The following is a 16,935-nucleotide window of genomic DNA, read 5'->3' on the forward strand; positions in this document are numbered from 1 at the left end:
AAATACAATCAAAGATTGCCAAAATATGAAATACAATCAAAGATTGCCAAAACATGAAATACAAGCAAAGATTGCCAAAACATGAAATACAAGCAAAGATTGCCAAAACATGAAATACAATCAAAGATTGCCAAAACATGAAATACAATCAAAGATTGCCAAAACATGAAATACAATCAAAGATTGCCAAAACATGAAATACAATCAAAGATTGCCAAAACATGAAATACAATCAAAGATTGCCAAAACATGAAATACAATCAAAGATTGCCAAAACATGAAATACAATCAAAGATTGCCAAAACATGAAATACAATCAAAGATTGCCAAAACATGAAATACAATCAAAGATTGCCAAAACATGAAATACAATCAAAGATTGCCAAAACATGAAATACAATCAAAGATTGCCAAAACATGAAATACAATCAAAGATTGCCAAAACATGAAATACAATCAAAGATTGCCAAAACATGAAATACAATCAAAGATTGCCAAAACATGAAATACAATCAAAGATTGCCAAAACATGAAATACAATCAAAGATTGCCAAAACATGAAATACAATCAAAGATTGCCAAAACATGAAATACAATCAAAGATTGCCAAAACATGAAATACAATCAAAGATTGCCAAAACATGAAATACAATCAAAGATTGCCAAAACATGAAATACAATCAAAGATTGCCAAAACATGAAATACAATCAAAGATTGCCAAAACATGAAATACAATCAAAGATTGCCAAAACATGAAATACAATCAAAGATTGCCAAAACATGAAATACAATCAAAGATTGCCAAAACATGAAATACAATCAAAGATTGCCAAAACATGAAATACAAGTAAAGATTGCCAAAACATGAAATACAAGTAAATATTGCCAAAACATGAAATACAAGTAAATATTGCCAAAACATGAAATACAAGTAAAGATTGCCAAAACATGAAATACAAGTAAAGATTGCCAAAACATGAAATACAAGTAAAGATTGCCAAAACATGAAATACAAGTAAAGATTGCCAAAACATGAAATACAATCAAAGATTGCCAAAACATGAAATACAATCAAAGATTGCCAAAACATGAAATACAATCAAAGATTGCCAAAACATGAAATACAATCAAAGATTGCCAAAACATGAAATACAATCAAAGATTGCCAAAACATGAAATACAATCAAAGATTGCCAAAACATGAAATACAATCAAAGATTGCCAAAACATGAAATACAATCAAAGATTGCCAAAACATGAAATACAATCAAAGATTGCCAAAACATGAAATACAATCAAAGATTGCCAAAACATGAAATACAATCAAAGATTGCCAAAACATGAAATACAATCAAAGATTGCCAAAACATGAAATACAATCAAAGATTGCCAAAACATGAAATACAATCAAAGATTGCCAAAACATGAAATACAATCAAAGATTGCCAAAACATGAAATAACTTGCTTAAGTGAGGCCATGTACAGGACGTTTGGTGCCCCTGTAACATCGAAATGCAGACTATGTCACACTTCTTCAGACTGTCCCCTAAGCGAGGCATTCCCTTATGTGGAACTGAGGGATGCTTTGGACACTACCCGACAATGAATCTTGAGATAGTAAAATGCAATGATGATGATGATTAATGCTTAACTTAGGGGTGAAGGGATAGTTTTACGTTTTCTTTTTCCAAACATTATTATTTGTTAGGGGAGTTGTGTAGTACATATTTGTTTGTCATGATACGATCCTCCGAGGTATTTGCTTTTATTTATATATATATACTAGCATTTCAGCCCGGCGTTGCCCGGGTGTTTGGAGGTGTATGCTGAGCAAAAAAAAAAAAAAAAAAAAAAAGAGTAATTTTTTTTTAATTTGACCCCTATTATGACCCTTTTAAATTTATAGTTTCGGGCTCAAACAACTTTATTAAATTAGATCCAGGTTCCAGGAACCTATATCTAAAATTTCAAGTGTCTAGACCCAAAATTGTCGGAGGAGTTTGGTAGAGTTCTTAAAGGTCAAATCGTTGAAATTTGACCCCTTAACAGCCAAATTTCTGGCTGACACCCGTCACATCAATTTTCCCAAATCTCAGTACCCGGTATTTCAAATTTCGAGTCTATAGACTAAAAATTGACAGAGTTATTGCGTAGGGAAATGTACACAGACAGACAGACACGTTCACTTTTATAGATATATAGATATAACAAAAAATGTGTAACCTTTAACAATCATTTTTTAAAAGTTACCTTAAAACTCATTAAAAAAAAATAATGGAGATTGTCTGATTGCTAAAGCAAGATGTTGCAAGATGTTGCTGATTGCCAAAAAGATTAAGATTTTACACATTTTCAAAATGAATAGTGTTGGTTGGAAATTCCTATTGATTTGAAATGACATTCGCCCAGGATGGGTTAAGCTAGGTCTTCCCCTAAAATTGTGGACCAAAGTTAGGTTTAATGGTGTGCCACCATGTCTTCAGCTGGCTTCCCGGGCATCTTTGCTAACTTGAAGTAGTTCTGCACCAGCAAAACATGTATATAAATGTATAAAATATAAATGTATAAAATGTAGATAAATATTAATATTGATGAGGACAATAAGAATAAAATACGTTTTATGATGGCATGCTGCATCTCTGCCCGAGGAGGTGCCGCTCGATGCAGTCTTTCTTGTCTTGATCTGTATATTTATAAAGTTGAGCTTTTTTCTCACTCTGACATTGATATTAAAAGTCTACCTTTTTTAATTTAAAAATTATTAAAACAAACCTTTTTTTTAACAATAAAACTGATATAGAACTTAAAAATTTCTACTGAAATCTTCTTTTACAGTTAATTGTGATGGCGACTTCAGTAAACAAACCTTTTTTTTTTAACAATAAAACTGATATAGAACTTAAAAATTTCTACTGAAATCTTTTCTTTACGGTTAATTGTGATGGAGACTTCAGTAAACAAACCTTTTTTTAACAATAAAACTGATATAGAATTAAATATTTCTACTGAAATCTTTTCTTTACAGTTAATTGTGATGGAGACTTCAGTAAACAAACCAACTACTCACACCTTATCTCTCCGCAATGCTGGCACTCTCAACCTTCATGTCGCTCTGGATCTTAGCCATCGTGAACAGGGGTTCACACTGGATTCTGACTATCTCGAAATACCTGTGGGTGAGAATGCAGAGATGAACATTTCTTTCCATCCACATGACGACACTGTCAGTTCTCGCAATATGTAAGATGTTTTCCTATGTTGTTCTTCATCTTAATTTTTGTTTGTTTTTAATTTGCATGCAAACTTAAACAAAAAATTTTTATGCATTTGATAATCAAAGGAAACGTTGCTGGAAGTTTAATATCAAATGAAGCTGTTCTTTTTTATTATACTATAATCAGTGTCAGGGGTAGGATACTATGTTAACGTATATGTAGGTGCTATGTTAACCTACACGGTGTTTGGATCATTTAGATTATTTAAATTATTTGAACTACTGTTCTCATCTTTAGTGTTATTTTCATAATATTTTGCCCAATGTAACCTCCGACCTTCTTCAGGTGTATTTTGTTAAACTCGGGAATCTGCACAGAATTTTGACTGGAACGCTTCATTCTATCCGCGGATGTTGCATGCTTTTGTTTCATCTGCCATTGTATTCTTGAGGATTGAATCTTTACCCCCAACCCCCTTCCATCCCAAAAGAATGCCATGTAGAACCGAATATTAACTAATACTTTATCTGTTACGCCAAATAAGATTTTAAACGGAACCCTTTATTTAATTCACAGGGGTAGTATGCTCTTGTTTTGTTGGCCATGACCAGCTAGAAGTTTTAAGTAATTTGTACTTATATTCTTAGTATCATTCGCACCGAGAATTGAACCTTCAACCACCACTCCCTTCTCAAGAGTGTCATGTAAAACTAAATATTATCTAGTACTTTATTATACCAATTAAGATTTATATCCACTCATGGCTAATGGAACAAACACATGCGACCTCTGTTGATTTAATAAGGGATTCTGTTTGAAATTCCGTACAGATTCTCAAGTGTGACAGAAAAATTCAGAGTTCAAGAAGACCGACCTGAAGAAGGTTGCAGGTTATATCAGCCAAAACATTGTAATGTCTAGTTATTAAATTTGTGTGTGTATGTGTGTGTATATATATATATATATATATAATGGCAGCTTTTTCTCCTCTTCTGACAAGAAGCATTTACCTTCAAAATGCCATAGCCTAAAAAGGTTTCTTCCTTATTCCTCTCTCTGTAACCATTATCGATTTGATAATGAAATTCCTATATAACTTTACGTTCTGTTTAACTTCTATGTATATGACGATTGGCAAGAACACGCTTGAAGACATCTTGAAGAAAATATCAGTATCTGGTATTGTTATATCAAGGCTCTATGACGGTTTAGTTGCAGGCTATCCGCATCGAAGCGTGCAATGACTCCAGCACAGAGGCTCAATATAACAACGCAAGACATAAATATTTTATTTACAAAAACAAAAAAAATTTCTTTTCTGATGATGGATATTTCATTATCCAAGATTAATAAGAAAAAAACTTTTAAAAACGAAAATTGAATTGATTCTATAAAATATTTGCATCTTAATGAGTTTAAAGGCAGTTTGTTTAATCAAAATATTAAATATATATATATGCACACACACAACTTTATATATAGAGCGATATGATGAAATTCAAAAATATAAAAAAATATTTATCGTAATATAAGAAATAAGAATTTTAAATCAACTGTTATTAAATACTCTCATTAATTTTGTAATTCATTAATATCATATTAATCTAATATATAAAAGGCTGTAACAGTCACAAAGATCTATTTTCTCTTGTGAATCAGTGCCCTTCCCCCTCTGAACTGTTTGGCCACTCACTGGCCAATCAGCTAATAGGGCGCATTGATTCATTGGTCCCCTAAAGAACTACTTTTTGAAACTACAGTGAATCATCAGTCAGGACCTGACCTTCATCCAAGCAATGCCTCTCCTCTCTTGTTCCTTGTTCAAATCGTAGAGTCATAGTGAAAGTTTATAAAAGATAAATATTTAGAATGTAAAAAAAAAAAAAAAAAATATGTAAAATGTAAGATAGAAAATCAACTAGAACGGAAATATAATTAGAATCTATTAATATAAAAGTGAAAATGTGTTTGTGTGTGCACACTTTTTGTGTATGTCCGGCAAAGGCTTTTTTCTGGGGGTGCATTCGGTGTGGTCACTCATTCTTAAAACATTTTATATACTGTCTAGATTATAATATCTACGATTCACGAAACAAGCTCGCGTGTATCTTTAATTTCGGCGACTTTTACACGCTATTTTCGTAATTTTTTTTTTTTTTTTTTCACTTGCCGCATGTTTGTTTAGCTTTTCAGTATTAAAAAAAAAGTGAAACTGAAAGCGTTCTTGGCCTTTCGTGCCGGTTTGATCAATGCTGGAAAAAAACCGTCATATCAGACAATTGCTATTCGTTTGAACACTCTCCTTTTTGGGGGAGCTGTTTTCCCAATATCTTGGCGGAGGAAACAAATATGCAGAAACTGGTTTCCAGCCAAAGTTAAGTCGCGTGATGTTGACCTCATTAAATTCACGCACCTGTCACTTAAGTTTTTAATCGATAAATTAAAACGCTTTTCACTTCCTCTCTCGCCCTGGCCGAGTGGGTAAGATGTCGGGTTTTTTTAACACTCTTTTCCACCACGTTTGCCTCAAGGCTTCGGATTCGAGCCTACCTCCCTACCAAATCTTTTTTTTTTCTTTTACACCGACAAACACACGGGCAACACCGGGCACCCCGCTAGTAACAAAATAAAAGGTAAAATATAGAATAAGGAGTATGGTAGCAAAATAGTGGAAAAAAAACTGTAAAATAAGTAACACTAAAGCTGAATGCACTCGTTAATATAGGAGTTTAATATAAATTATATATAAAAATGTATTTGCATTATTTTAAAATTAAAATATTAAAATTGATAAAAAAAAATGATAGCAAATTAAAGTGATAGTAAAAAATGTTTAGGGTAACAAACAAATAAAAAATTATAGTAGGGATTGATAGTTGGGAACTCATTGGATATTAAGAATAGTAAAGCTAAGGGGGTAGCTACCAGGAACAAGGAAAGTTTATAACTAAGGGTAAAATATAAAAGAAAGCAAATATAATGGTTAGAATCAGTAATGAATATTGGGTAGCAGTATGTCTCTTAGGGGTTAATTTGCAACCTGTTTAAATAAATGAGAACAGAGGAGGTTATAGGCAGAAAGTTATAAATAGCTTATAAAAGAACGGGCCAGCTATGCATCAAAGTTAATCCTAGTTATTGCATGTAAAATAAAATTAAAAACAGAATGATGGAAAATAAAGAGGCATTTGCGATCAAACCCCCAAAAAACACAATTTGGCCCTCTACATAGTTCACAGTAATGTAAAGTAAAAATAGTTCAAACAAATTTTATAAGAGAATATTAAAATGACTAAGAAGGTGGGATCTATTGTGTCTGCAGTTAATTGAGAGGAGCTTATCTCTATCCTTGAATCTAATAATAAACAGTTTTTCGCTCAAACACTGATAACAAGGTGAGTGGAGAGATTTGTAAGTGCTAGTTTTCCTTAAGATGTCCTATTTCACAATTGGTGTCAGGTTTTGCTCTTTTAAATTCTTACAGTATGTGACAAGTGATGTTCTATTTTTATATTTGGGATTATTGAAAGAACATGATCAGAAAATCTCTCCTTGAAGGTGTTACCAACCATGTCAATGTAATATTAACATTTGGGCCCTTCCCTTTTTTTTTCTGCTTTCACTTTCAATGTGTGGAGTTTATATGTGATATAACCACTCTCCCTCTAAACCAAACCCTCTGCAGACTGCAAACAGACATAACAGCAAGAGATTTTATGAAAAATTCACTACTACTAATGGGTTCAGATCCACTGCAAAATGCAAACAAATTTGACAACAAAATAAGAATATATTTATTTGCAAACTGTTATGCTCATCTTCGTAGTTATCGTTTCACAATATTTTGCCCAACTATTCCTCTGGCCTTCATCAGGTGGTTAACCACGACAGGATAGTAATGCTGAGTCTCTTAACTGTATCCTCAATAATTACTGCCTTCCATAGTTGTCTTCTCATCACGTTTTGGCCAACTAATCATCTGGCTGGCTTTGGGTAGGGTTGAAGCCAACATCTTCAGACAATGCTCACCTGTAACGAATGAGATTCAACACCTCTATCCACTGCGTCACATACCTCAAATGGACTCTTCATTGAAGCATGCCTATTCCAGAAGAATAGTTGGCTGAAACGTCATGAAACAACTATCAAGATGAGGATAACCGTCCACAAATAAATAAATATGCAAATTACTCGTCTCAAAGGATACCAAAAATAAAATAAGAGTAAAACTCATTTCATTGATGTTTAAAAAAAAAATAGCATTTTTCTGCTTGACAATACTTTTTAAAAATAACTAATAATCTTAATGCTATTTTTTTGTTCATTTCAGAGAAATGACTATGTTCATTGAACCAAGTGGTCCAGTGTTTGCGATTCCTATTCAGGGTAAAATTATTGCCAACCCTCGCACACATCCTCGGCAACAAAGATGGCTGCTGGCTGATATGAGTCACATCAATTTTGGTGGTGTGCAACTCGCACAACCAAAGTAAGCACAAATTATTATTAGCGGATATCAGAATTCATTTTACCTGTTTAATTTAATTAAATATATTCAGTTTTTCATTTCCTATTTTGCATCCCTTTTCTTATTTTTTTCATCCCTTTCTCCATTTTTTTTTCATCCCTTTCTCCATTTTTTTTTCATCCCTTTCTCCATTTTTTTGTTTTTTCATCCCTTCTTCCATTTTTTTTCATCCTTTTCTCCAGGTCCTGGATATGACCTTAAAGTATACCCAGTGGTGAAGCCCCAGCTTGTGGGCTTTGAGGAGTGTGGATCCACCCTTTAATTACCATTGCTCCCAGGTCCACTCTGACCCGGAGTGGTAGTACTTGTTAGGGTCCAACTATGGGTTAAATAGAAACCGACTTGAAAACAACAAATATATTCTATTAAAAAAATTTTTCTTCAAAATCTTTGGATTCGGCATTAAATAACCCGAAAAGGGTTGATATGCCGTAAAACAACCAACCAACCCTTCTCCATTTTTTTTTTTTTTTTTTTTTTATCCCTTTCTCCCATTTTTTTTTTCATATTTTATCGGTTTCTTATTTTTAATCTCTTATAGGTTTTACTTTTTTTTTCATTTTTTCCCATTTTTTTCTGTTTTACCCATTTTTGTTGCTTTTGATTTTATTTTTCCATTAATCTTTGTTTTTTAATTATTTTTTCAATTTCTTTCTTGGTATATATTTTTTTACCGTTTTCTTTTTTTCGGATAGGGCACATTTTGTCTATTTTGGGGCTTTTTTAGCTATTTTTTTTTTCTTTATTTTCCTCTTCTGAAAAAAATTTTTTTTCTATTTTTATTTACTTTTTGTTTAGCAATTTTTTTCACATATGTTATTGCATTTTTTTTCTTTTTAATGCTTTTGCATTTTTTTTTTTTTTTTTTTTTCATCAGAGAAATCACCTTGCGCCTAAAGAATATTTCGCAGTTGCCTTCAAAAATAGAATTGGTAATACGTTCAGAAGCCAAAGTTTTCAAGGTACGTGTTTTTAAAATTTTTTTTTTTTTAGTTCACAAAAATTTTTTTTTCTTCTATAATTTAGACATTTTTAGTCATAAATAATTTTGCTTTCTTCTCTTCCCTTTCTTCCTTTTTTTTTATTTTTATTTATTTTTGCTACTTTTCAATACATGGATTTTGAAATCATTCAACTCCATTTTCAATATATGAATCCTAATTCATATTAAATTCACTTATTTTATATTTTTATTTAAAAATTATTCTATGATTTATAGTGGTAGCAGTGCGTTAACCATAATGTCATATCACCGATATTATCTAGTTCCTGTAGTAGAAATGGTGATAATTGCAATCCTGATACTTTTTTTTTTTTTTAGTTGACCGGTCTTTTCAGTGTGCCATATTTTTTTTTGTGTGTGTGTGTTCGACTCACTGGTTTATGGTATTTGCTGCTCGTCCCAGAACTGGCTGCATATCACTGTTTTAGCTACTGTAGAACATCATGCATGGTCCGCATTCATCTTGGATGCTGTGTGTTCTACAGGAGGATCCACCTCAACCCATCCTTAGTGAATATCGTCTCAAGTAGAAGCAACATTGCTACTTCTGCTTAATGAATTTGTAGTTTCACATCTGGTACATGTTTGCTTGCCACGTAGAGGAAATCAATGAGTAGATAATAGATTTTGATGCCAACTCTTTCCGAAACTATTAGCTAGGTAGTTTTGACACTAGTGAAGAAGAGTTGGACTTTGGTGTTCGTGTGGGAATGTGGAGGGGGGGGGGCTGTTGATTCTATAACTATAGCAGTAGATTTCCAGCCAGGTTTTCTTGCATTTGAATTTTGTTGACGCTTTTGTCATTTCAGTTTTCAACTGTCCTCAATTCAGTTACTCGATTATCTGACTCTAAGAGTGTTGTTGTTCAACCGAACGAAGTCTATCCGGTCACCATTGTATTCAACCCCACAAGAGCAGCTGTTTTTAAAGGCAAGGTCAATGTTAAGTCCTTTGATGATTCCAGACGATTTGTGGTAAGTTTACAAGATATATTTACTATCGCCAATCGTTTGAATTATTTTCACATAAGAGATTAATGCACTAGTCATGTGACTCTCACCTCTCTCTCTTTGTCCCTCTTTGTATGTGTCCCTCTTTCTTGTCTCTTCACTTATGCATGTGTCCACAATTAGTGAGCAAAACCCGAGAGCACCAACACTCTTTCACAGCTGTAAAATATTTCTAGAACTTCAGTTTATTGAAGACCTCCTATTGTTCATTGTAAAATGTGTTAATATTCTCGATGACCTTTTAGCGCTATAACTGAGTTCATCTTCCCTGCATATAAAGATGTACTTTCTTTTTTCTTTTTTCCCCCCTTTTTTTTACCCATCAGATACCATTGTTGGGCTATGGAGGCCTCAGTGAAATGTTTTTAATTGAACCTCGCAACGGAGTTTTAAATATCACTCCAAATGATATGACAGTAGATTCAAGTCAGACGTGCAACTTCACTCTGAAAAATACGGGAGTTAGAGATGCCTTTTTCTGTGTCCAAATCTACAAAGGTAAATTTTTTTTTTTTTTTTTTTTTTTCAGATTCAGTTGTTGATTTGTTTTGACTATCATGGTTAAACCTATCCTGGTATTGTTACATAATTTTGATGTTCTACAGGGATGTAATTTTTCCATTTTTATCTTGATTTCAGTTCCCGTTTCCTATTGGCTACTTGTATCTCTGTTTTTTTTTTTTTTTTTTTTTTGGTGTGTCATTTAAGCATGTACTCAGACTGTTATATTTCCAATAACAAAATGATATATAAGTCTTTAATATAAATATAAAAGGAATTTATATGAGTCTTTTATCGTTTTTATGTAGAAAGAAATACAAAGATGTTTCTGAGATTTTCTTAAAGGTTTTATTTTGGAGAGAATTTACTCAGGAGAGAGAGCTTAATGTTCTCTTTACTAATTATTTATTTTATTAATTAAACTGAAATGAGTGACATATGAATAACAATATTTCGGTAACATTTCGTACTTAGCGATCAAATTTCTTACCGCATTATCGGCAGCATGTCTCTTATGCGCTTCCACGGACTGATTTGAAAACCTTTGTTTTCTCGTCATTCAAAAACATGTCATTTGTCATCTCTTCCCTACTCTTGTTTTGTCTAACGTCAATTAGTTTTGACTTTATATGTCAGCATTTCTTGATTCATCCCTGGAAATGATTGTTTTTTGCAGATTTGAGTTATGACATGCACGCAATGTGACCCTTGTCAAAATCCACATTAGCTAACTTAATCGCTATTGACATAGGGTCCCTGATAATATGGCAGTTTACTCTTTTTTACACAGTTATTTGCATAATTCTTGTACTTTACAAGATCTTTCAAGATGAACCGGTTCGACAGTAGAGGATAAACAAGGCAGTATTCACAGACGGTCGGGTCAGTTTTTTAACCCCATCTAGTCATAACAACTTCTGATTGCCCTCATTCCTGTTCTCCAACGGTTGAGTGTTTCCACTGGAACAAGAATGTTTCTGAGCTGGGAGGAAAGGCCTCAGAATGGAGAGGTTCCCATGTCCGTAGGAAGAAGGGCATTCTCTAGCCGTCCGGTCCATAGCTGTAGTTTGGTCTCTTCCTGAGATGTTGTTAGGGGTCAGACATGGTTGAGGAAGCTTCTCCTTGATTTCAGTTGTACTATTGATTCACGTCTATGTAGATGGTATTCATCACTGATAGCTTTTGTAATCTCTACTCAACTGGCAACTTCTTGTCTCATATCTGAAGAGACAATGCCCATGAGGAGATGCAGGTTGATCTCTCGCAAACAGGACAAGCAGGGTTATAATACTTATAAAGAATAACTAGAGGCTATTCGGTACACAGCTAGGGTAACAAACTCGAGCAACAACATTATTTTCATTGTATTAAAAACTTAAGATGGACACATAGAATTTTGCAAAAACATACACAATGATATCAAATTGATTTTAATAGCATAATTAATCACTGAATATTAACAGTTACAAGTTTGTTGGAAATTAGATAATTTACTGTCTTGTATGCTATTGGTTGAGAAGACAAATGTCACAATGTGTAACTAAAAATGCTTTGAACAAGTGAAAACTCCTTACAAATGTTATGTCATTTTTCATGATAACTGAAAACTAATCATATTCGAAGCAATCGTTATTGGATAAAGTCAGCTAAAACATTAGGTAAAATCCTATGACATTGATAAAAATAAAAACGCAAAAAGTGTCACAGAAGTAAAAATTTTTTTGGTTTGTGTCCAGAAGTCTCACTATATTTAAAAAAAAACAAACCCTGTGACGAAATTGAAAAAGATCATATTCCCAAACTCACATAAATTGATCAAGTAGTTTTATTTTTAAATAAGAAAATCAAATTTGGTGAGTATTTGAGAAGTGACTGCTTTGTCCACCATTTTGAAAACAACCTTAAAAATACAAAACAAAGGAAGATGATTCAATGATAATTTTCAAACTTGTGAGATTTATGTTGTAATGCCTATTAATTGCTTAAAAATGATTTTCTTTATAAAAATAAAACTACTTGATAAATTTGTGATTTTTGGAATATGATATTTTCGTTGCTGGTACGTACATCATACAGATTTTTCTTTATTTTTATTCTTCTCTGTGGAGAGGAAGAGTTAGAAAAATCCTTCCATTCGATTCTCAGAGACGAGACAAGATCAAGTGCATCTTGTTTGAATACTGTCAAACTGGAAACTGATTTTGATTCATTTGAAAATAGTATTAAGAACCTTCACACATGCGTAAAGGAGACTTGTGCCAAGAAGTTCAAGCCATTACAATATACCGGAAGTGCTTCCAGTGTGAATTTCAACAGTTCTGTTTGCTTGACTTTTATGAAGAGATTTATTTATTTTTTTTTTTTTTTTAAGCTTCTGTTTATCATGTTCAAAAACGTGGCGTTCTGTCACATTCTTTATTGTTTTGTCTAGCACCTCCTCCTCAAATCATGCCACCCATCTGTAGGTACAATCTTGTTTGCAGCTATGTCATGTACTAATGTGACCTTTATTAAAATTCATACTAGTTAACTTAATCGCTCTTATGTAGGGCCCTTCACTGCGTCATACTATTTTTTTTTTTTTTTTATCCAAACTTGGGTGAATTTTGTTCTGTCAGTTTCATCCAATGAACTCTGTTTTGATGTCTGCTTAAAGGAAGACTCGCAATTGACCACATGCCTTTGTCACTATCCCCCGATTTGGAACGTAAAAAAAAAACCTCTGATGATCGTAGTCTTTTATCTTTTTCATTGCGCCCCATATAAAGAAAAATTTTTTATTTTTTTTTTTACATGTTAGTCACCATTTATCAAAGCCACTCGAGGATAAGGGCTGATGAGTGGAAGGTGGTGGCCGAGACAACACTAATGATCATTAGTGATGGAAATTAGGTAGAATTTAATTAAGAGGACAACTTTAACAAGAACTTGTTTAAATTGGACTTGAAAACAACCAGCTTTGCGTTATAAGACTTCCACAGGTGCACATTTCTAGGAAAGAAACTTTGTTCATGGAATTTGCATTTAGTTTTAGGCACAGATAGAGAATAGAGTTGCTGTCAAGCAAGTTAGGAGGCCAGATAGTCTAAAATATGGTCCACAAAGTTCTGGCAGCTGGAGAAGTTCTACAAAAAAAGGCATCGAATTATTAAAGAAGCATTGGAATCACTGTTGTATCACCGTAGGAGACAATGATGATGAGTAAAGTTGAACTTTGCCTAAAAGTTATTTTCTTAAACCCAGAAATTTTGAATAATGTGTGGCATTGCAAATGAGGTTGGAACACCAGCTATTTTGAATAATGTGTGGCATTGCAAATGTGGTTGGAACACCAACTATTTTGAATAATGTGTGGCATTGCAAATGAGGTTGGAACACCAACTATTTTGAATAATGTGTGGCATTGCAAATGTGGTTGGAACACCAACTATTTTGAATAATATGTGGCATTGCAAATGTGGTTGGAACACCAACTTAAAAAAAAAAAAATTTTGTACAATTTCTTTATAAACCAGTGTTAATAATTATAAAAAATGAATTTTATTTTCTTGCTTAGATTCTGAAAAATCGGTTTTGGCAAACAGTCAGTCAATTACAATACATCCACAGAATGGAATTTTGAAGTCCTTTGACAAAATAGTAAGTTTTTTTGTTTTTTTATTTTTTTTTTTTAAATCATTGCTTTTATCGTTTGGAATTTTTTTTCCTTGTTTTAGTTTTCTTTCTTTCCACAGTTTTATTAGTTTGTGTTATATGTGCATGTTTCGGAAAACATTGTCACAATCTTTAGAACAAATAAAGATTATTTTATGGAAATCTTTCCAGACAACGCACGAAGCCACCTGATAAATGGAGTTAAAAAAGAATTTTTAAATAGTTTGTCAAAAATCGGTCAATGATAAGTTTTAGGTGAATAGGTATCAACTCAGAAAACAGTAATTCTTTCCACTTTGTCAGAAATATTGCTCATGGAATGTGAGGACTAAGGAACAAACTAAGGAAATCAAGTTACGAAGCTGGCGAAAGTAAAGCCACTTTGTACTCTTTTTATCGCATATGCTTTAGTGTCTGATACTGAAGTATTTACTCAAGGCATCTTCAGGGCTGCATAAGTATTCAATTTGACATGATCACTTTAATAGCAGCCAGCAGGAATCAAAATTGGTAGAAGAACAGTCAACGACCTGAGATACTGTATTTCTGATTGCAACAGGTATGCAGGAACTACAAGACTTAACCAACAAGATAAAAGTTGCCAACGAAGTAGCAGAACAAAAGCAAAGAAAGTAACACAGGCATCAAATGATGAAAACCTAATTGTGGATAATCAAAAATGTTGAAAATGTAGAAGATTTCAACTACCTGGGTGCAGTTTTCACAAACAAAGTAGATGACACCAAAGAAGTAATATTACAATGGCGAGGACAGCAGTAATTGCGCTAACCAATATCTAGAAAGACAAATCCATTTCACAACACACAAAGAAATGACTCCTGCAAGCTTTGTTATTCTCAATAATAACATACGGAGCACAATGTTGGATCTTGAAGAAAGTCAACAAGAGGAAAATTGCTGTGTTTGAATTGTGATGCTATTGTAGACTTCTGTGTGTAAGCTGGGTGGACAAACGTACAAATGAATGGGTTCTGAAGAAGATTGGACCATGCTGAAGACTGCTGGATAACATCAATTACAGTAAATTGAGATTTTGAAGATATGTGGCCAGAACAGATGGCCTAACAAAAGATCTGCTCTTTAGTACAACCCCTGGCAAAAGAGGATGTGGAAGACCAAAAACAAAAATCTCAGACATTGTGAAGGACATCGCTAACATTAGCATGGCTGAGTTGCTCAGAATGGCGCAGAACCAGAGCCAATGCTGATGATTCATGAAGAGTGCCATGGCTGGTCAGTAATGACCATTCCGTCGGAGAGAAAGAGAGAATCACTTATTAACAATACAAATTCCAAGTTTTTGAAAATTGTCACTTTTATCTATGCTTATTTTAAATTCAAAGAAAAATGTTTTAAAAATTTTATGTTAATTATTAAACACCAATGATCTCCCAAAGAATATATTTTCTTGAAAAAGGATTTCGGCCTCAACAGAAAGATGTTCAACAAAATGTTTAACCATAAAATTTACCAAAAACTATTAATATTAAACTATAAAAAGAAAGATACTAGAATTTAAGCAAAAAATATTTTATTTCAACTCAATCAGATGTGCCTTATGCACTAATAAAAATGCAATTGGCATTTTGTTGAACTTTTTAAGATTTTAAATATTTATAAATTTTCTCATTATAAAAAACGATTATTATATTGATTATAATTTTTTGACAGAAGAAATAAAATGAATATAAAACATTAGAAGAACAATGCAAAATTATCCAATTATATCAATAAATATTAGTAAATTGTGTAAATAAATCTTGAAAAAAATGATTATTTAGTAAATTGATTTTAATTTATTGTTCATTTAAAAAAATATTCAAATATTTAAAATCACTTAATTGTCAGCACATTTTTTCATTATCAAAAAAGATTATTGGATTATTTTTAATTTGCAAAATAAAAACCGGCAATGAAAAAATCGTAAATCAGCAAAAATTAATAAATTGTTTCATTATAAAAAAAATATTTATATACTACAGATATAATCTATGTTTAATTAATTTTAATCAAGTAAAACAAATGTTTTCTTATCAATAGCATTGAAATAAAACAATCGTTTTTATTATGATAAAATGTAATGAATTCGCTGATTCTGGATGTTTTAACTGTACTTCTATCTTTCCAAATTAAAATTAATCTAATAAATGTATTATTATGACAAACTTTATTGATAATTTAGTGACTTTAGATTTTTCTTATGATTTAAAAATTTGTCTTCTAATGTTTTTTATGCAATTCATTTTATTTCTTCTGTCAAAAAATTATAATCAATATAATAATCGTTTTTTATAATGAGAAAATTTATAAATATTTAAAATCTTAAAAAGTTCAACAAAATGCCAATTGCATTTTTATTAGTGCATAAGGCACATCTGATTGAGTTGAAATAAAATATTTTTTGCTTAAATTCTAGTATCTTTCTTTTTATAGTTTAATATTAATAGTTTTTGGTAAATTTTATGGTTAAACATTTTGTTGAACATCTTTCTGTTGAGGCCGAAATCCTTTTTCAAGAAAATACCTAACTTTTTAAAATTCTATTCATCAACAACATAAGCAACAATAAAAATAATAGAATTATATTTATTAATTAATAGAACATGCTAATGATCACAGGAAAAGTATTACATAAAAAAAAATTTACAGAAATTTTTTTAAAATTCTGAATTTAAGTGATTCATAAAAGTGCTATCGTTCGCCTGCAGGGATACAGTTATAGCCCCATACCACGCTGATTGGGAGGTTAGCACTCAAGTTTTTGCTATTTCGATTGGATATATGGTCTGATTTTTCTCAATTATTTGTTTCTTTTATATTTTTCCAAAGAAATGCCAATATTGATGGACGACATTTTGGAATGAAAATTAAAATTATATGAAATATTGGTGTCACTGATAATATTTCACTTGTTATTATTCTAAATAATGCAAGTAAAATGCCCAAATCGGCTTTCATAAAAGTGAAGAATATCTGGTTTTACAATGAAATTTCTGCAAAA

At 32.0% G+C, this 16,935-nt stretch overlaps 1 protein-coding gene across 1 annotated transcript in view; it reads left to right on the plus strand.

The window, feature by feature from the left end:
* The window catches only part of LOC145249013 (centrosomal protein of 192 kDa-like), a 144,349-nt gene that overhangs the window by 72,245 nt on the left and 55,169 nt on the right, over nt 1-16,935 (plus strand). The window contains exons 19-24 of the mRNA XM_080110872.1: nt 3,028-3,242; nt 7,548-7,706; nt 8,623-8,707; nt 9,558-9,722; nt 10,085-10,256; nt 13,816-13,898. Of these exons, the coding sequence (XP_079966998.1) occupies nt 3,028-3,242; nt 7,548-7,706; nt 8,623-8,707; nt 9,558-9,722; nt 10,085-10,256; nt 13,816-13,898 (879 nt within the window). The remainder of the gene's footprint in view (nt 1-3,027; nt 3,243-7,547; nt 7,707-8,622; nt 8,708-9,557; nt 9,723-10,084; nt 10,257-13,815; nt 13,899-16,935) is intronic.

The sequence above is a fragment of the Euprymna scolopes genome, chromosome 27 (genome assembly GCF_053919585.1).
Source record: "Euprymna scolopes isolate OS-2025 chromosome 27, ASM5391958v1, whole genome shotgun sequence".
NCBI classification, from domain to species: Eukaryota; Metazoa; Mollusca; class Cephalopoda; order Sepiida; family Sepiolidae; genus Euprymna; species Euprymna scolopes.